The 20,715-nt window shown below is 46.8% G+C and overlaps 1 protein-coding gene across 1 annotated transcript; it reads left to right on the top strand.

Moving 5' to 3' along the window:
- The first annotated feature begins 114 nt into the window (after positions 1 to 114).
- Positions 115 to 17,490, top strand: MATCAP1 (microtubule associated tyrosine carboxypeptidase 1). Its single transcript, XM_072636013.1, has 7 exons — positions 115 to 403; positions 6,658 to 7,299; positions 7,638 to 7,781; positions 7,911 to 8,043; positions 9,205 to 9,510; positions 13,422 to 13,519; positions 13,872 to 17,490. Exons 2-7 carry the CDS (start codon positions 6,718 to 6,720, stop codon positions 14,034 to 14,036), a joined length of 1,428 nt encoding a protein of 475 aa, XP_072492114.1. The 5' UTR covers positions 115 to 403; positions 6,658 to 6,717; the 3' UTR covers positions 14,037 to 17,490.
- The last annotated feature ends 3,225 nt before the right edge of the window (positions 17,491 to 20,715 follow it).

Here is a 20,715-nt window from a genome sequence, read left to right as displayed (position 1 = left end):
TAAGGTAAAGGGGCGGGGCTGTGTAGGAGCGGCGCGGACGCATTCGCCAATCCTCTCTGGACCGCTTCGCACCGCCCTGCGAGACCACCCTGGCCTTGAGGAGGATTAGACGAATCAGAAGGTTCCCCCGAGGAAGCTCCGCCCCTAGGTAGGCGTGGCCCCGGGCCCCGGGGCCGGAGCTATAGCATGCTGGCTCCTCCTCTCTACTCCCTCTGGTCTCCTGGGCCTCGCCCCCAAGAAATAGTCCCCGAGGAATCCACCCGCTTTTCGCGCAGCCGTAAAGGCTGACGCGAGCACGTCGCATGCGTGCATGCGTGCCGGCGTCGGGCTCCAGGCGGCCGGCTTTCGGCTGCAGTGCGGACACGGGGCTGCGGAGCCAGACGGAGCCAAGCGGTGCGAACAGGTAGGGCGGGGCTGGGGGGGCGGATTCCGGGGCAGGCCGGGGCTTATAGCGAGTGCGCGTCCCCGGACATCCCTAGCCTCTCTCGCCCATTTCCTCCTGCGCGGGGCCCCTTCCCACCCCTTACTATTTCTTAGCCGGGGCCGTCCCTTTCTATTGGGTATCGACGGACGCGCTCTTTGTGAGCTCTGAGGCCACCCATTGGCTCGGGACCACGCCCCTCGGCGGCCCCGCCCCCTCCCCATTCTCGGTTCCTTATTGGTCCACGGTCATTCTCCCTTATTGCCCCTCCCCTCGCCTCCCCAGCTCCCATTGGTCAGGACCGCTTCTCTTTCGTCACCGAGTCCAGCTTTCTATTTGAGATTCGCTTTCCAGCCGCTTTAATTTACTACCTTGTGGGAATGTGGACTATGGATTTGCTGAGTTTAGGCTTCTTGGGGGTCGCCGCAAAATCGGGCAGGACCCTGTCCGCAGAGCGCTTCCTGTCTAGTGAGGACCTGGCACAGTTTCGAGAACCATTAAATGTTGGCGGTCGTGGAAGAGAACAGTTAAATGAAGGCATCGTAGAAGAGGTGGGAGTGGAGGCCTGCCCCTGGATGGAGTGGAGAGAGCCCTGGTGATGAATCTGGGGGCGCCTCTTTGAGTCCTGGGTCTTCTCTTTTCTAGCTTTGTGATTTGAGGCAGGTCTGGGCCTCAGTTTCCATTCTGTAAAATGAGGACGTTGGGCTAGACTTACCACAAGGTCCTTTCCAGTTTTGAAGCCATGGACTTAAGTGTAGACAGAAAAACGGGTGAAAAGTCAAGAGCTACTCCAAAATTTTAAGTTATGTGTGTTTTATCTGTTACATATTATCTATCACATATGTCATGTATGATATATCTACATAATATGTGATAGATAATATATATAATAGGTATCTATTATATATGCACATATATCTATTTTATATATAATAACAGATATTTTATATATACTTATAGATGTATGTATTTACGTATATGGCTTAGCTTTTCAACTAGATCGTGTGCATTTCTTGAAGACCTCATTTTAACTCAACCATTTATTCCCAATAGCACATCAAAGGGCACTTGAAAATACATTGTAATGCACCCAATAAAATATTTGTCATTAGTGCAAAACTGGCCTCAGACCCTTACTAGCTGTGTGTGACTCTGAATAAGTCACTTAACCTCTGTTTGCCTCAGTTTTCTCTTCTGTAAAATGGGGATGATAACACCTACCTCCTATGATTATTGCAAGAATCAGATAATATTTATATAACGCTTATCATGGTTTCTGGCTTACACTAGGAGATATATAAATATTAGCTATTATTATTATACCATGGACAATGTTGGTTCCAAATTCTTGAAGTCAAAGCATATATCCTGTCTTCCTATTAACAAAAGGTCAGCTACAAATAGGAAGTGAAACATGCTCAAGGTTTCAATGACTCTATTATATGCTTTTGTATAACCTTGTAAAAAGGAAAACACTGTGGAGGGTGGGCTGGAAGGGTTCTTTGTTGGGAAAGCACTGACTGCCAAGGTAACATATTTATATGTATATGTGTGTGTGTGCATATAGTATAGTGTGTATATACACACACATATATGTATATGTAAGTACATACATATACTCACACACACATATAGCATTGGTTTTGGAGTTGTGAGGTCTGACTGCCTGTGTACCCTTGATCAAGTTACTAGTTACTCATTTCCCTTCTCTGGACTTCCATTTCCTCATCTGTAAAATGAGAGATTTGAACAAGGTGATTTTTAAGGGCACAGTGTCAATGGACCCATCTAACTGTAAAGCCTAGGATTCTATAGTTGAGTGCAGAGCTGGAGTATTAGATTGGGAGTCATCTGTTTACATAAAAAAGAGTGGATGAGTTCTGTGTGGGAAGGCACAGGGAAAGAAGAGAAGAAAGTGAGATTTTGCCTCACTATTTTTCATTGATAAGTGACAGCAAGGTAACTAGAACATCAAGAAAATGTTTGTTTCTTCAAAGAGACGGCAAAGTAAACAGAGACAGAGATAGAAAAGATACAATGGAAGCTTCGAGGGTGCAGGGTCAGAGAAACCAGAAGAGAAGATACATTTAGTGTGGAATGTCCTGTAGTAGATTTCTGGGGATGCCATCTGGGCCTTGAGCTCCTGGGGCTGGTCAAAACACACCCTTCTGCTCTTCTTATTTCCTGGTTTGATGAAATCTTGATTCCTTCAAGGACCAGGGAGAAGCTAAGCTGTTGGGTTCTGGGAATTAGTGACCTCTCATTCTCACCAGTGAGCAATTTCGCTGAGTCAGCATGATGGAAGCCAGAATCCTGTTGTCAAACCTTCTGTCACAGAAGTATCCTCAGGGAGCTGTATTTTTTGATACCTGAACAGATCCAAACTGTGCATAGGGTAGGGATAGTGAATGACACACTTTAAGGAATCCCCGTTTAACAATTCCATTCAATTTAAACATGTACCAAGAAATGGGTGTTACAGGAAGTATAGGTCAGAGCTTCTTAAACATTCAAGACCCACAGTTTAAGAAGTGCTGGTAGATCACACACTTTTGATCTTGGAGGGATCTTAAGGATCATCTAATACTGCTATGTCATTTTACAAAGGAGGGAACTGAATCTCGGGTCGGAAGGAGAGGAAGTTCTCAGGTCAACCTTGGCCTTAAAATCAGCTATTCGTCAGTTTTGGGGGGCTCCAGATCTCAGCTGGACTATTTGGCTTTTGTAGCCCTCCAGAGGTTTAGTCCATTTTCTGTCAGATACTCTGCCAGTGCATGTCAGGCCTTTTTGAGTTAGATGTTGCAAATTTCTTCAGTGACTTTAGTGTAAACACTGTGGACTTTTTTCTATAGACAAGGGGGTACGGACTCCTTTGCTGATTCCTAGCAATACTTGAAAGTTATGAGAAGTCCCATTCCCTCATTTTCTGTCATTTTCTGTTCCCTGGGGACTTGGACCCATTCTCAACCTTCTTCCATGATGATTTCTAGCCTTATCAATGGTGTCCCTTCCCCTTACCTTGAAAGGTTGATGAAAATAAAACCTCATTTCCTAACTTGCCCCTAGGCTCAAGAATGCCTGGAGGGTCTTGGAGATTTGGAATCAAAAGACCTGGGAAGGTAACAACAAGCACAGCTAACTTTTATTTAGTGCCTACTGTATGTCAGGCACTGTGCTAAGTTTACAACTTTTACCTCAGTTGATCCTCACAATAATCTTGGGAGGTAGGTGCTATCATTATCCTCATTTTACAGTTGAGGAAACTGAGGTAGACAGAGGGGTCAAGTGACTTGCCCAGAGTCACACCAGTGGTAAGTGAGGATGAATTTGAACTCATGTCTTTCTGTTTCAAAGCCCAGCACTCTATCCACTGCATCACCAGCTGCCTCAGTCCTGCTGTGGGCAAGTCACCTGATCTTCCCCAGGTTTTCATTTCCTCCTCTGTGAATTTGCAAGAGTAGTATTAGTTTATCACTAAGGACCTTTCCGCATTAAATCAAGATTCTTGAGTCATGGTTGAGACTAGAGGATGCCAGTGTTATATAGTAGAAAGAGCTCTGATAGACTCAAAAGCTGGGACTATCAGTCCTAGTCCTGAGGTTTACCCTGGGTTGCACACTTAACCTGTCTGGGCTTCAGTTTCCTCATCTGTAATCAGGCATGAACATTGCATTACATACCTCACAAGGTTCTTGTAAGAAAAAAAACCACTTTGTAAACCTGTAAAGAATTTTATAACGGCTACAGTTACTTTTGTCATTGTTATTTCTTTACCCTAGTTAACATCTTGATTATCTTGTCTTGTTCCATGAAGTTCAGATTGAAACAGTAGGGGAGTGGAGAACAAGTTCCTAACCTTTTACATATGGTATTCTGCAGATTATTGGACAGTCCTAGTAGAGTTGCATTTACAAAGTGTTGTGCCCACTCTGTGCTGTGCACTGTATGGAGAGTGAGAGATACAGAGAAAGGCCCAGGACAGGCCCTGCTCCCAAGGACCTCACAGTCGATTGGAGGAGACAATATGCAGACAATTATGTACAGATGATAGGCAATGGGATAAACTGGAGGTGGTTTCAGAGGGAAGGCACTAGATTTAAGGAGTATCAAGAAAGCCTTCCTCTAGAAGGAGCCAGGAGATGGAGCTGAAGAGGGAAAGTGTCCCAGGCAGGAGGAACAACTCATGAAAACTTTCAGAATTGGGCATGGAGGGTATTGTCTGAGGAGTGGCCAAGAGGCCAGCGTCCCTGAACTGCAGAATACATAGAAGGAAGGAAGGTAGGAGGGGCCAGATCACTGAGGGCTCTGAAAGATTTTGTGTGTGATCTGGAGTTAGGAGGAACCTCCAGGAAGTCATTGAGTCATTAGATACACCAGGCAGGTGTATCTAAACCCATACTCTGAAAATATTAGATGTTTGTAATACCCACCTTTTTAAAAGTTTAGGTGAATTTCCTTCAGAGATTTTTTGAAGTTGAACATTTCATGACAACCGTGTAAGAAATAAGTGGTCTCGTTGGCAGAGGGCTATCTTAAGAGTTGGAAGGCCTGGGTTCAAGTCCGTAATCTGAAACATGCCAGCTGTACGTGTGACCTCTGCATGCCCCTTGATCTCTCTGTTCCCCTGGAAATTCCACAAATTGTAAAGAAGATGTCCCTTGCCATTGGAGAGAGGACACTCTTTACCAGGAGCTCCCTAAGCTGAAGAGATCACAGGTCTAAATATTTTGGTTTGGTTTTGTGTGAGCTGGGCGGGGAGCGTGATGGAGAGGGCAGTTGGGGTTAAGTGACTTGTTCAGGGTCACAGCTAGTAAGTGAGGTCACATTTGAACTTGGGTCCTACTAACTCCAGGCCCAGCTCTATCCACTATGCCACCTAGCTGCCCTACAGTCATGAGCTGAAGTGGTGGCTAGAGGAAGAAGGGGCTGCAGAAGTCGTCTCATTCCACCCTGTCCTTTTACAGAGAATGGAGCTGAGGCCCTCCCCAGAGCCCCTGCTGCTTCAAGCAGCCCTGTTGTTGTTGAATCTTTATTTTTATTTTTTTAATTTAAATTCATTAATTTTTAGTTTGCAGCATTCACTTTTATAAGATTTTGAGTTCTAAAATTACCCCCTTCCCTGTCTGCTCCCTTCTCCAAGATGGCGTGTCATCTGATAGTCTGTGGATGTGTGATCATATTGAATATATTTCCACGAGTCATGTCACGTAGCCCTTTTTTAACCATGCCACACTGGCCTTTCTTCATAGACGTTGGGACTCAGGCTCCAAACGGGAAATCTGGTGAACTTAAGAGGACAGGAAGTTGTTTCTTCTTGGAAAGTCACTTACAGACAAAAATCCTATGCCTTGATCCTTCAGTAATGTGTTGTTTCTGTAGTTGATTTAATCTAAGTCAGTCAAATGAGCATGTATTAAGCACCTACAGTGTGCTATACGCTGTGGATACAGATGCTAAGTATTAAAGGCAGTCAGTTATCATGTCCTTACCATTGCCAAAGATAATGTTGATTTGACTATTGTTACTTGAGCTAGAGTAGACAGTTGGGAGTGGGGAGGGTTAAGATTGGGGAGCAGAGGGGTATGCCCACAGGCCAGACTGTTGGGTGCCCGTGCTGTGCTAGCTATACCTTGGTGTCTGAAGGGGCGGAATGAAGAAGCATGGTGTGAGTGTCTGGGGCCAGGTAGAAAGGAAGGAAGGAGGAAAGAGGGGGGAAGGGAAGGATGGAGGGAAGGAATGTTATGTCAAACATTGTGTGAAGCACTTTACAAAATATTATCTCTTGGGTTCTATTCTGAGAGTTAGGTACTATTAGTATTCTCATTTCATACTTGAGGAAACTGAGACAAATAGGTTAAGTGACTTGCTCAGGGTCACCCAGCTAATAAGAGGCTGAGGCTGGATTTGAACTCAGGTCTTCCTGACTCCCTAAGCCACCAGATGCCTCTGGAGGACTGAGTTGAGGTGAAGACTGAGTTACTCCCTGTTCCCTTTCTCAGTTCTCTTTGGATGCTGAGTACACCTGCCCCCAGACACTAATCTGCCCCTTCCAGCCTCCTATTCCTCATGATAAACACACTTGATTCTCCTTTCCTTTTATCTTCATCATTGTCAGATTCCCTGACTCCATATCCAGTGTTTTTTCCACTACATGACATTATACCCTGCCGTATCATTGTCTAACCAATCATTTCTACTTTGCCTCATATGCTTCATGTCTTTTTGTGTCTCCACAGGCCGGGACTGAGGGCAGTAAGGGATCACACACCCAGATGTGACCCTTCTCAGAGGGCAGGATGGTGCTGGACTCGGGGACCCAGGCCTATGAGCAGGCACCCCCTTCCCTCTCTGTCAGCCCCCCCACTGTCTCTGGGGTGGGGAAGATCTCAAAGCAGAATGGGCCACAACTGTACCCCTCTATCCGACCGCCGATGTCAGCCCCCACCTCCCGGAAACCTTCCCCATTCATTCCAGTACATCCTAGACCCTCTGTGTCCCAATCATCAGGCTTGGCCTCTTCCCGCCCCAAGGTCCCAAGTCCGAAGTCTGAAATAAGACGACTTTCATCAGCCTCACTGGGTCGTGGTCGGATCCGGCGCAGTGAGAGTTCCTGCTCAGTTGGAGGATCCAGCAGAAAGGGACGCCTCCGACCTGCCTCCTCCCTACCCCACATTGCTAAAAGCAAGGTGGAGGAAAGCCGGGCAGCTAGCAAGAGTCCCTGCCTGCTGGTGGCCTTAAGACCCAACAACTTGGAGCAAGAGCGAGACCGGTTCTTTCAGTCAAGGTACACCTACAATCCACAGTTTGAATATGAGGAGCCAGTTCCCGCTGCTGTGTTGGAAAAGTACAATGAGGCTTCGGACAAGTTCATCCCCCAGGTCAGGGAACCAGGGACTACCCCTTCCCCCTTGGTTTGTTGGCCCCCCCTTGGGTATAGTGGGTTCCTTGGGAGCAGGAAGGAGCTCCTGCCCTGTCTCCCCCGGCCCTCTCCTCAGCTCCTTCCCTGCAGCCCCTGACTCATCCTCTGTGACCCTCCTCCCTCAAGGTCCTATCAGCTGCTTTCCCCCCAGTGTTATCCTTCTCTTTCCCTCCCCCTTCTCTCCTGGTCTCAGCTTCATGCTGAATTCCTACCAGCCCTTGGCCCAGGGATGATCACAGGCTGAGGCTGTGGCTAGGATAAGGGTGACAGCCCCTGGCGGCGGGGTGTGTATGGCAGGCGGTGAGGATCATTGAGGCGGTCTTGGAGAAGTATGGCACCTATGAGCAATTCGAGGCGATCACAGGAGGCCAGCTGCTGACAAAATGCCAAATCTGGTCCATCGTTCGAAAGTACATGCAGAAGGAAGGATGCTCTGGAGAGGTGAGCCATGGGAGGGAAGGCATCCTTCCAGTACCAGTCCATCCACAATGAGGGGGTCCTGGAGAACAGAAGCATGATGGGAGCCATGGGGAACAAGCTTAGTCTTGGCTCTGCCTTCCCCTTGGACAGGTGGTGGTGCAGCTGAGTGAGGACCTGCTGTCTCAAGCAGTGATGATGGTGGAGAACAGCCGGCCTACACTGGCCATCAACCTGACTGGGGCCCGCCAGTACTGGCTGGAGGGGATGTTACGACATGAGATAGGTCAGGATGAGGGGCTGACCCTCCAGGCTAGCAGACATACTGTGGCATGGGATAGAGAAGGCCCTCACTGGTCCTGGAGATTGGGGGTGGGGGCAATGGACACAAAGGGGAGACCTGCCAAAGAAGCTGAGGTTTGGGTGGAAGATGGAGCTGGGTAGAGGCCGGGCATAACTCATCATGGGGGAGGGATCTGGGGCAGTAGTCTGTGTCCTGGTAATCTCACTCCCTTTATTTCTTCCCCTCCTTCCCTGAGGACGGTCCCTCCCAGGAATGACCAGCTTCCCTCATCCCTCTTACTCACAGAGGTAGGCAGGCAGAGCCCCTCTTGGGGGGCCCATCTTCTCCTCTGCCGGTCCATTCTCATCCTTCTGGGCCTTACCCTCTCCTCACTAACTTTTTCTCTGGCTTCTTCCCCATCTCATTTGGGTTGAGGCAGTGGGTACTGAGATGTGGCCTGGAGCTAGAGGAGAACCCGAGTGTCCCCCCTGCCCAGCTAGAGCTGCCAACCCCATCTGATTATAGTACCTGGTCTTCTTGTGCCCTCTTCACTCCCCCCCAAAATAAAAATCCTCCAGGATGTAGGAGGAAGTTCTCAGAGGGTGTTGGGGGGGGGGGGTGACTCCATGGTGACAATACCAGGGGCCAATCTGGTCGTGTTCCAGGGCCAGTCTGGTCAACTTTATGGAGTGAGTAGAAAAGGAGGATATTTCTTCAGTGGATTGGGGGGATGGAGGGGACCTCTGCCTGGGTTCACTAATCACTTTTCATCTCCTTCTATTTCTTCTCTTGAAGAATCCTGTTACTCTGGGCATGAGATGTCTGCAGAGAGTCTGGGGTGTGGCTGGGTTGCGGGGGCGGGCAGATGAGCATGTCTGTGAGGGAGGGAGGGAATGAAGGTCTGTCATAAAGGCTTGGTGAATTGTGCAGCGAGTTTGTGATTATGGACTTTTTGTGGGCCTCTTCCTTGTACATGCCCATGAATTTGTGTAAGAGTGAATGATTGTTTCTTATATGTCGCAGGTGTGTTTGACTGAAGGTGTGTAGAGTATGGAGAACCCCCAAAGTGTGGTGGAGGGAGGGCTGTGCATTGCTTCTGGGGGCAGCTGGGGAGGGGTCTTTCCTTGGCTGTGGTCCCCAGCTCTCTTCCTTACCTCCTCACAGGCACCCATTACCTTCGATTTGTCAATAACACTCAGCAGCCATGGAACACCTCCGATGGCCGACGACAGTATGGGCTCCGGCCTGCCAACCCTACCGAGGAGGGGCTGGCCAGCCTGCATAGCGTGCTTTTCCGGAAACAGCCCTTCCTGTGGCGGGCAGCCTTGCTCTACTACACCATTCAGCGTGCAGCCCTGATGTCCTTCCGCCAGCTCTTCCAAGACCTCGCACAGTATGTCCAAGACACCTCAGTGCGCTGGGAGTACTGTGTGCGGGCCAAGCGGGGCCAGACAGACACGTCCAAGCCTGGTGAGCGAGCCCCAAGGGCCTCATGCTTCTAGAACTGTAGCAGAGAGCCAGAAGGGGCAGGAAACTGAGGACCACAGAGGAAAAAGGACTCACCCAGAAGCACCCAGTGAATTTGTAGCAAAATCAAGACTAAAGCCTGGGTTTCCTGGTGTGTTCAGTCTATTCCCTAAACTCCATTTCTTAAGCCATAGTCTCTTGTTCCCTCAAGTTCAAGATTGAGTTGTATTCCCAAGATTCATTTTATAAAGGGGTTCTTTAGAACTTGAGCCACCTTTTCTCATAGAAAAATGCTCTTCCCAGGCCCATGTCCTGGCTCTGCCACTTCTAACTCATAAGATGGTGAGCAGGTCTTCCTAGGCCTGGTTTCTTCATTTGTAAAATAACCATTAGAAGGACACAGCCCATTTCAGTTTGCAGTGTGACTTGTAAACCTTAGGTGAGATGGACATATAGGTATTGCTGTCCTCATTCTACAGAGGAGGAAACTAAGTCACAGAGTGGTGAGGTGACCTTTTTCATAGCTGTAAGGCTCTTCTGAGGGGCAGTCAGTGCTCTTTGGAGTGTCCTGTAGCATGGGTCAGGTGATCTCTAAGATTCCCTTCTAGCTTCAACATCCTGGATCCATCTTTGATGAGGTAGCTCCTTCAAGGTCCAGGAAGTAGCAGGAGGGGGCTGCAGGGAAGGAGGGTCCTGACATTCTCCCAAATATGTCAGAGACAAAGAGGAAGGAGCTGACAATAGCAGGTGCAGTCCTGGCTGGAGTAGTGTACTCATGGGTTCATCATAAGCTGGGGACAGCACACTCTAGGGAATCCAGAGAGGTAGGTCTTTGACCCATGGTGGGCCCTCCCAGGTGTGGGGACTGTAAGAGGTGAGGTTAAGGCCCGAGTAAGGAAGTGCCTGATGTTATCTCTTTATTGCACTGAATTGTGTGAGATGGTATGTGGTGACGTACCTAGAGGATGCCTAGTGTGGTGACGTACCTAGAGGATGCCTAGTGTGCCTGCTGTCTACCTTGTCTGTTTTCTGGGGCCAGCAACAGTCCCAAAGCTAGAAGGTTTGAGGAAGCTAGCTGCCTTTTCTCTTCTTTTCTTTTTTTAAATTTATTTTTAGATAATTCTTAACATTCGTTGCTAATACTTTGAATTCCAACTTCTCTCCCTCCTTCCCTCCCTTGCCACTGAGAAGGCAAGCGATTCAATATTGGCTATATATGTGTCGTTTTGCAAAAAAGACTTCCATAATAATCATGTTGTGTAATACTAACTATATTGCCCTCTATCCTACCCTGTCCCCTCTCCCTCTTTTTTATTCTCTCATTTGACCTTGTCCCTTCCCAAAAGTGTTTACTTCTAGTTACTCCCTTCTCCCATTTGCCCTCCCTTCTATCATCCCCCTCACCTCGCTTGTCCCCTTTTCCGCTGCTTTCCTGTTAGTGTAAGATGGATTTTCATACCAAATTTAGTGAGCATGTCATTCCCTCCTTAAGCCATATGTGAAGAGAGTAAGCTTCACTTTTCCCCTCTCATCTTCTCCCTTTTCTCCTCTATTGAACAGGATTTTTCTTTTCTCCTTTATGAGTTATAGCCTGCCCCATTCCATTTCTCCTTTTCTCTTCCCAGTATTTTCCTTCCTCACCCCTTAATTTTTATTTTATTTTTTTATGGATATCATCTCTTCTGATTCAACTCAATCTGTGCTCTCTGTCTATATGTGTGTGTGTATATGTGTGTGTGTATAATCCCTCCACCTACCCAAATACTGCGAAAAGTCTCAAGAGTTACAAATATTCTCTTTCCATGTAGAAATGTAAACAGGTCAGCTTTAGAAAGTCTTTTATGATTTATCTTTCCGTTTACATTTTCATGCTTCTCTTGATTCTTGTGTTTGAAAGTCAGATTTTCTATTCAGTTCTTGTCTTTTCTTCATGAATGCTTGAAAGTCCTCTATATCATTGAATGACCATTTATTCCCTTGAAGTATTATATTCAGTTTTGCTGGGTAGGTGATTCTTGGTTTTAATCCCAGTTCCTTTGACTTCTGGAATGTCCTATTCCAAGCCCTTCGATCCCTTAATGTAGAAGCTGCCAGATCCTGTGTTATCCTGATGGATTTCCACAACACTCGAATTATTTCTTTCCAGCTGCTTGCAATATTTTCTCCTTGACCTGGGAACTCTGAAATTTGGCCACAATATTCCTAGGAGTTTCTCTCTTCGGGTGTCTTTCAGGAGGTGAATGATGGATTCTTTCAATATTTATTTTGCCCTCTGGTTCTAGAATATCAGGGCAGTTTTCCTTGATAATTTCATGGAAAACAATGTCTAGGCTCTTTTTTTGATCATGGCTTTCAGGTAGTCCCATAATTTTTAAATTGTCTCTCCTGGATCTATTTTCCAGGTCAGTTGTTTTTCCTATGAGATGTTTCACATTATCTTCTATTTTTTCAAACTTTTGGTTTTGTTTTTTAACTGCTTGGTTTATGTCATAGTCATTAGCTTCCCTGAACTAGATTCTCTTTCTTAAAGAACTATTTTGTTCAGTGAGCTTTTGAACCTCCTTTTCCATTTGGCTAATTCTGCAAGGCTTTTTGGACCCCTTTTTCCAATTGAGTTAGCCCCTTTTTAAAGGTGTTATTTTCCTCAGCATCTTTTTGGTTCTCCTTTAGCAGGCTGCTGACTTGCTTTTCAAGCTCTTCTATGGCCTGAGCCTACTTTGTATTCATTTTGGGGGTGCTGGAGGCAGAGGCCTTGGCTTCCTCTGACAATATGCCTTGTTCTTCCTCATCCAAAAGGATGGCAGGAGGCACCTGTTCACCAAGAAAGTAACCTTCTGTGGTCTTATATTTTTCCCCTTTTTTTGGGCATTTCCCCAACCAGTTACTTGACTTCTGAATCCTTTGTCAGGAGGAGGGTCCTAGTGCTTCTCCTCTCCCCAGTACAAGGCTGAGGTTCAACTCAGCTGCTCAATTCCGCCAGAGGCTTTAAGCTGAGCTGCCTGGCCAGTGGACCCAGATTGCTTCCTCTACCACTGTAGCTGCCTCTGCCGCTGCCTGGAGCCAGTGCTGGGGGTCCCCGTTCCCTCTCACCCAGCTGGGAAAGCCCTCCCACACTGACCTTCGGAGCTTTCTTTGTTGCTTGTGGGTTGAGGGATCTGGGACCCTCCCTGCTGGGAATTCTGCCCCAGAGGTCTGTTTAGGTCTTATTCCTCCCAGTTCCCTGTGGCCAGGGTTAGGCTCTGCTCAGCTCAGCATCCCGTGAGATAGACCTTTCCTATCGGCCTTCCAGGTTACCCTTGGCTGAAAACCTCTTTCACTCTGTTGTTCTGTGGCTTCTACTCTTCTAGAATTCTTTGAGAGTCATTTTTTACAGGTATTTTGTGGGTTGTGGGGGAAGCGCTAGAATATATATGTCTTTCTACTCCATCATCTTGGCTCCATCCCCTAGCTGCCTTTTCCAAACTCAGCCTGCAAGCCTATGTGTGCCCTGGGTGCTCCATATGGACGGTTAGGACTTTTTATCAATGTGTCCAAACTCTTTTTCTTGCCAAGATTGCTCGGATGGATGAGGAGTTCCATCCATGGAATGCCCTTTCTTTGTTTAAAGGACAGTCATGCAGAGGGAAGGTCAGACACATTCCATTTGGCCCCTCTAGTAGCAGGGGGTAGATGTTGCAGAAGCCGATTTTGGCTCATTATGAGATACACTGTGGAATGATGAGGGTTCTCTGTAACTAGACATGGGCTGCCCCAGGAGGTGGTGAGCCTCCCCAAGGGTGAAGGTCTTCAGGACTGGGCAATGTCAGATGGGAGTTGGATTAGACTCTTGAGGTCTCTTCCTACTGACATTCTGTGTGTGACTGCTTTCCTCCTCCTTTAGGGGAGGGTCTCTGAGTGTCTTCACATCCTTGCAGGCTGCTTCAGTAAGGACCAGGTGTACTTGGATGGGATCCTGCGCATCTTGCGGCATCGGCAGAATATTGATTTCCATATGCTGACTGCTTTGGGCAAGGTGAGGCTGGTCCCATGGGAGGGGGCTCCATCTTCTCCCCTCAGGGCAACCCATAGGCCTGGCCTCATCCAGTGGCATCCCTGCTACAGGATCCAGACCAGTCCTATCATCTTATGACAGGCCTTGTGAGTATATCAGAATCTTTCCGGTGTGTTGCTGGCGCTCAGACCAGAGAGAGCTGCTGTGTGGTAGTGGACAGAGCACCAGCTTTGGCTTTGGAGTCACAGCACCAAGGGCCACAGGCCAGCTGGGCCATGGTGTAGCCATGCGACAGGAGGCAAGTCTCTGGACCTCTCTCCTCTTTAGTGATGGACAAGGTCCCTATAATCCTCTCTCTCTCCTCCTCCTCCAGGTCTCCTATGAGGACGTGAATCAGCTTCGGCCCCATGGAAAGCTGGAAAAGACTCGGATCCCTCACTTCATGCAGGACTTGACGCGGTACCATCAGCAGCTGGAACATATCATCACCACCAACCGCTTGGATGATGCCCAGCTGGATAACCTGTTGCCAGACTGAAGGGCTGAGGGTGGGGGTCAGGGGTTGGTGGGGTGGCTGGTCAGCTGGCTGGCCAAGTTTCAGGGGAAAGGAAGATCCTGGTCAGCTCCATCAGCCTGGCCAACAGTTCTTTGCCCTGGATATTGGGGAGCTGGGGGGATAGGCTGCATAATATATGCTTGAGCCCTGTCTAGAGGAAGTTCTGGAATCTGTCTTCAAGCCTAGAACAGAAAGGAAATTCCTCTTAGAAGGCCAGAAAAATAGATACCGAGACTGCCCTGTCCACATAGAATGAAGAGATCCCAGCAGGGATGAAAAAGAGAGATGACCTTGGTTTGGCTCAGTGAGGAAGGGAGAGGGAGCTGGCTCTGTGAATGTGTGTGCCTGTGAGGAAGGGGAATAAGTGTGATTGTGTGTGTAAGGTGTGGGTGGGGAGGGGGATGTCTCCTTGTGCATGAGACAAACACAGTAAGCTAACCCTATGCCTGCCATCCTGTGCTTCTCCCACCCTCTGCTGGCAGGGACTGATGCCCGCACCCGGACAGTCATTCTAGCCTCTTGGTGCTCTTAGACCCCTTGACGTCTACCTCTTGCTGGGCTTTTGTGGAGGACAAAACATCTATGTACCCTTCCCCAGCCAAGGCCCTAGCACTGCTGCTCACCTTCTGGGTGTACCCTTGCTCCTCGTTCCTCCACTCCGACATCTGACCTTTCACCCACACTACCGTCAGACTCTAGATCTCTCAGTGCCCAGCATTTCAACTTCCCCAACTTCCTGCCCATATACTCAATGAAGCAATTGAAAGAGAAAAAGGGGAATGGAGTGGATGGAGATGGCATGCTCATCCATGCACCCCAGCAGTTCACTTCAAGCATTTGCTGGGCATCGACTGTGCCCATTCCTGAGGGTAGAAGGATGAGAAACCAGGCTCCCTGTCCTCAGAGAGCTTGAAGCCTAATAAGGGAGGTAGGGCGGTCAGATATGTCTGATATAAGGTAGAATGTGAGAGGGACACAGGATGAATCCAGAAAAGTGGCTCTAAGGACATTGGGTAAAGACAGATGGTGGGAATGGCCTCTGTCACTCCTGCCTGTTGGGATACACAGCCTGGGTAGGAGAAGTGCACTTGGTTAGTGGTGTGTGAAGAGGATGATGCTCTATGATCTTTGCTCCTCTTCCCCCCTCCTTTTCCTGCTGCTCCCTCAGACTTAAGTGGGAGTTGCCAGGAGTTCCGTTCCCTAGGATGAGGCCGAAGTTTGGATTCAGTCAAAGGGCCACACTTGAGGACCTAGAGAGCCACATTGTGGCCTTGAGGCTTCAGGTTCCCCACCCCTGTCCTTGGAGAGCTATGTTGTCCCCCTTTCCCTAACACACACCCCACCTTAGGGGAAAGTTTGTGAGTCCATATAGAATATTTTTTAGGGGTAAGGCACTGTGCTGAGGCCTGTGGAGAGATCGGCCTCTGCATCTGTCTGACGGGAAGGTGTCTTCTACCCTCAGGGACCTCCCCATCTCCAGGGACCTCCAGCCTTGTCTTCTCTTTGTCCTGAGTTTATGCCCAAACTTGGATTTTAGCGATGCATTTTACTAGGTGTATTGATACATTTGTGAACTAAATGAAAGTATAATTAGGTGACTTGAACTATCTGAATACTGAATTCAGGGAATTAGTGAATCAATGCCAGCTTGAAGGGGTGTGTTCATGGGCCACAGCAAGTCTTGGTCTTTGGCCCTATTTTGGTGGTTTTTAATCAGTGATGTGAATGAAGGCACTAAATTTCTGAATGTAAGGAAGAAAGCTAATATATGGATGGTAGAATCAGGATATAAAGAGGCCCAGACAGTCTGGAACTAATAATGGAATTTAATATGGATTCATTGGTGCAAAACCCTGTGCCAAATGCTGGGGTCACTAATGTTATTGAGGTGTTTACAGTCTAATGGTGGCAGGGGATAAACAGAGAGTCTTCACTTGGTGGGTTATTTGGGGTTTTGTGCCATCTACCTCACAGGGTGGTTGTGAGGACACACCGTGTCTTCACTTGTTACAGAGATGGCAGCAGTTAACTGGCTAATAGATGTATTGAGGAGAATGCTGGCTTCTAGGGTGAAATTGATGCTGTGTCAAACCATAACCCTGTTGTTGACCACCTCTGATGCTGGGCAGGTCTCTTCTAAGGCTCAGTTTCCTCTTCTGTAAACTGGAGAGCCACGAGTTTTAGAATGTTCTTAGGCTTTGGGCACCCTGTTTGATGCAGGGCCTGATTGTGACTTTGGAGGATGGAGTGACCAGCCACCTCTCAGAATGTTTTGGGACACATGCATATGTGATCCACCAATAGTGTTAACTCACACAAATGCAGTATTTACAGTGATTTCCTCAACCATGCTGGGACCTTTTAGAGATGAGCAGGAATGGAAACAGTATCAGTTTTGTTTTACAGAGTAGTACCCAGCTCCGATGGGTGAAGTAATGTCCAAGGTCACTGTGTCAGAGGCCGCACTAGAATCCTTCCACCTTCTGTAGACGCATGGCCATCACCAAAGCAAACAGTGCATGTTGCCTTTTTGTTCGTGACTTATTTTCCAGTTCAGAGGTTGGTATTTGTGTTGATCTGATTTCCTCAGAAAACAACTGTTGGAAGATGGGCAGGAGACCAGATAGATGGTGTATTTTGCCTTGACCCTGTCTTCAAGACCCCAAGCCATCTCCAACCTGGCCTGGTCAGTAATTTCAGCAGGGCCTCTCCTGGTGGTGCCCTTCATAAGTTCAGTGCTGCTAGTAACGGAGTTATTGCTGAGGACTCTTGGCCCTGTGGAAGGAAAAGCCTTGAACCCCTGATTCCATTGCCCTCCATCCTGTACCTCACCAGGAAACATTTTTGTTTTGCCATTTCCACCCCTACCCCCATCCCAGGAACCTAAAACAATGATCAGACTTCCCAGAAACTTAGGTCACTACTCGTATCTCAACCCCATAGAGAAGAGGCCCTGACCCATGACAGGGGAAGGGGTCAGATTGTTCTGTTGTGATCCCTTGGAGAATGTCCAAGGAATTATCAGCTTCCTTTTTGCTCATCTCTAGAACAAGAGGGTTGGACTAGATCCCTAAGGTCTCTTCTACCTCGAAATCCAGTGATTCTCCACTAGCAAGGAGAATCAAAATCAATAGGGAGGTTTCCCTGGAGGCTAGTCTTGATGTGCCCCATGGATGCCCAGACAGCTGCCCCAGCAATGCCTTTGCCTGGAGACTCCTGTTGTTTACTACTGGCCTAGCTGAGGAGCACAGGCTCAGGTGCTGTCATGAGATTCACTTTAACTGAACATACATTTAGCACCTACTACACAGGTCAGGGTTGGAGGGATTACCCTAACTCCTTGTATGTTGATGCCTGGAACTGGAAATGAGTTTTTATTCCTCCCCTAGAAAGGAGGGGCAAGAGAAACTTTGGAATAAAATTATTTTTGATCTTACTCTATCTCTTGGCTTTTTTTTTTTTAATGTTTCCTTGATGTCTTTTGTTGTCACATCACAATCATTTCAGCCCCATATCTAGATCAAACACACCATTGTGGCAGAAACAGTTAATGTAGAAACCTGTAACAGTATTTTAACAATGTGTAAAATAGGCTATGCTGGTCCTCTCCGCCTCTCCCCTGAAAGAGCTGCTCTTTCTATGACACCTTCACCAGGCTCCCAGTTCCAAACTTGCCTCCTTTAGTGCCATCTTCATTAATGTTATTGTGGTCCTGGGGCATTTTGTTCTCCTGGCTCTGCTTATTTACCCTGTGTAGATTTGTATAAATCTTCCCATGTTTCTGAATACTTGATATTCATTTCTTACTGCACAATAATATTCCATTGCATTCACAGACAAGTTTGTCCAGCTATTCTCCAATTTATAGGCACTTTCTCAGTCACCTTAAAGTACAGAGATGCTGCTTTGATTACTTGGGGCTAGATTGGACCTTTTTTTCTGACTTTGACTTCCTTGGGGCATAGGTCCATTAGTGAGTTCACTTCATGAAAGGGTATAGACAGTTTAGCTCCCCCCCTTTTTTCAATGAAGTCACAAAGTATTAAGTGTGTCCTGTGTGCCAGGCACCAGGCCAAGCAGTGGGAATGCAAATGCAAGCAGGAAGAGAGAGTCTTTGCCCTCAAGAAACTTATTTCCCTTTTAGTTTAGTATTTTTCCAGTTGCATATAAAGACAATTCTGACATTGGTTTTCAAAATTTTTGAGTTCCAAATTCTCTCTCTCCCCCAAGAAGGCAAGCAATTTGATATAGGTTATACATATACAATCATGGAAAACACTTCCGTATTAGTCATGTGAAAGAAAACAAACCAAAAAGAAAAAACCAGGAAAAGTAAAAAAAATACTCTGCTTTGATCTGCATTCAGACCCCATCAGTTTTTTCTCTGGAGATGGATAGCATTTTTCATCATGAGTCCTGGATTGTATTGCTGAGAAGAGCTAAGTCATTCACACTTCTTCACTGAATAATATTGCTGTTACTGTGTACAATGTTTTCCTGGTTCCATTCACTTTGCATCAGTTCTTGTTAGTCTTTCTGAAGTTGTCCTACTTATTCTTACAGCAGTATAGAATTTCATTATAATTATATACCCCAATTTGTTCTGCCATTCCCCAGTGATGGCCATCCCTTCAATTCTTTACCACCACAAAAAGAACTATAAATATTTTTGTACAAAGAGGTCCTCCCAAACCCCTCTTTTTTTGGATCTCTTTGGGATACAGTCCTAGAAGCAGTATTGTTGGATCAAAGAATATGTACAGTTTTATAGTCCTTTGGGCATAGTTCCAAAGTGCTCCCCAGTATGGTTGGATCAGTTCCCAACTCCACCAATAATGCATTAGTGAAGGAGCTTGTGTTTTAATGGTGAAGTGGAAGGGGTAGTGCCTCATGGGGTATGGTGGATGTCTAGAGTGAGGAGTGCAACCTGAAGAGGACTGAAGACCTGGCAGACCTGGACATCCTTCTTAAAATGGATATTCTGGGAGAAAGTTGGAGGAAGAGAATATAGGACAAAGAATGCATCCAAAGTGAGAAGTCTAGGGGTGAGTAAACCCTTCTAGGATGAAAAAACAAACAAGTTCCTGTGATATGATAAAGTCTGGAAACTAGGACTTCAGTCTGGAAATGAATTCCAAAGTGACATCTAGAACAGCTGGTCTCTGCCACCAGTAATAGTGTGCCTGTCTTCCCACACCTCCAACATTGACTATTTCCATTTGTGATCATCTTTGCCAATTTCTATGGGATGAGGTGAAACCGAGTTGTTTCACAATGTGTATTTCTCTTATTGGTTGTGTTATGAAACACATTTTCATATGGTTCTTTATATTTTGTAATTCCTTTGAAAACTTTGCTCTTTGACCATTTACCTTGGCTCTTGACCTTGGAAATAAGAGGGATAGGATGGAATCACTAATCTGAGAGGGACGATTGGGCAGTAAAGGACTTTGTAGATCACTGGCCCCACATTAACAAGAAAAGCCCAAGTACTCAGGAAGCTTCAGTTTACCACTCCTATAATTTGGCAAGTCCCACCCACCTAGCCATTTTTCTTATATCTTAATATCTTTTTTAAAAAAAAACAATCCTTCCCAGAAATAGGAATTCAACAACTGACCCCATCCTCTCCCCACCCCATCATGAGAGGCAAGAGGTAGAAAGCTGGCCTTGGAATCAGGAAGTTTTTCAGTTCTTGCCTGGGATATATATCCCCTATGTAGCCCTAGGCAATTCATTTACCTTAGTGCTCCAGGCAACTCAGACATTAAGTAGCAGAGAAGGTGCTAACCTACTTTGGTCAGGGATCGTAGATTTCCATTTACTAGGGCCTTCAAAGCCATTGAGTCTAATCTTCATTTTACAAATGAGAAAAGTGAGGCAAAGGGCAGTTAAATAACTTGCAGGTGGTCACAAGTAAGTGTCTAAGGCAGGATTTGAGTTCTTCATCTTCCTGGCTCTAAGCCCAGAGTTCTATCCACTGTACCTCCTAACTTTCTAGGATGAATTTCCTCAATTGGGAGGTTCTTATGCCTGCAAAACCAAAAGTTCAATCCAGTTCCAATCCAGACCCCTAAAGGTTTCATATATGTGGACTTTGCTAATTGCCTTTCAAGTCTCAAATTAGTTGTGTGACCTTGAATGAGTCATTTCCCTTCTCCAGGCCTCACTTTCCCCCACTGTAAAATGGCAGAGTTGAGCTCTTCTACCTCAGGAGTCCATAAGTCTCCTCAGCCTCCTCTCTAACATCAGGAAAGGCAGTTCCTTCTCTCACATTTAAGGTTGGTGCTCAAGTGTCCTACTTTCTCCAATATAGCTCTTACTCTAACTAGTTGGCCTAGATGTTCTCTATGGTTTTATTACCGATATGAGGAACTCCAGTGGGGAAAGTCCCTCTACTAGTGCAGATCAGCACCTGCTCAACCACTCACATGTAGATGTTATTGGTCCTCTTCTACAAGGAAGGTTGAACAACACCAGTCTTCGAGAGTTACCTGGGACCCAGAGCAGTTAAATAATCTGTTCAGAATCACACAGCCAGAGGCATGATGTGACCCTAGGTTTTCCTGACTCCAAGGCCACTGTCACACTGTCTCTCTGTGGTCAAAGGATAATATATTTACATCAGGAAGGGATTGTAGAGGTTGGGTAGTCCAACATC

This window comes from Notamacropus eugenii, chromosome 1 (genome assembly GCF_028372415.1).
Source record: "Notamacropus eugenii isolate mMacEug1 chromosome 1, mMacEug1.pri_v2, whole genome shotgun sequence".
NCBI lineage: Eukaryota > Metazoa > Chordata > Mammalia > Diprotodontia > Macropodidae > Notamacropus > Notamacropus eugenii.
The sequence above is the reverse complement of the archived record's forward strand: the minus strand, read 5'-3'. Positions and strand labels throughout refer to the sequence as shown.

What these genes read in the sequence shown, in the direction of transcription:
- MATCAP1 (XM_072636013.1), top strand. Translation starts at nt 6,718, where the DNA reads ATGGTGCTGGACTCGGGGACCCAGGCCTATGAGCAGGCACCCCCTTCC. An exon ending in AGGAAGGATGCTCTGGAGAG is followed by an intron (nt 7,782 to 7,910) that starts GTGAGCCATGGG and finishes CCCCTTGGACAG; the next exon opens with GTGGTGGTGCAGCTGAGTGA. An exon ending in GATGTTACGACATGAGATAG is followed by an intron (nt 8,044 to 9,204) that starts GTCAGGATGAGG and finishes ACCTCCTCACAG; the next exon opens with GCACCCATTACCTTCGATTT.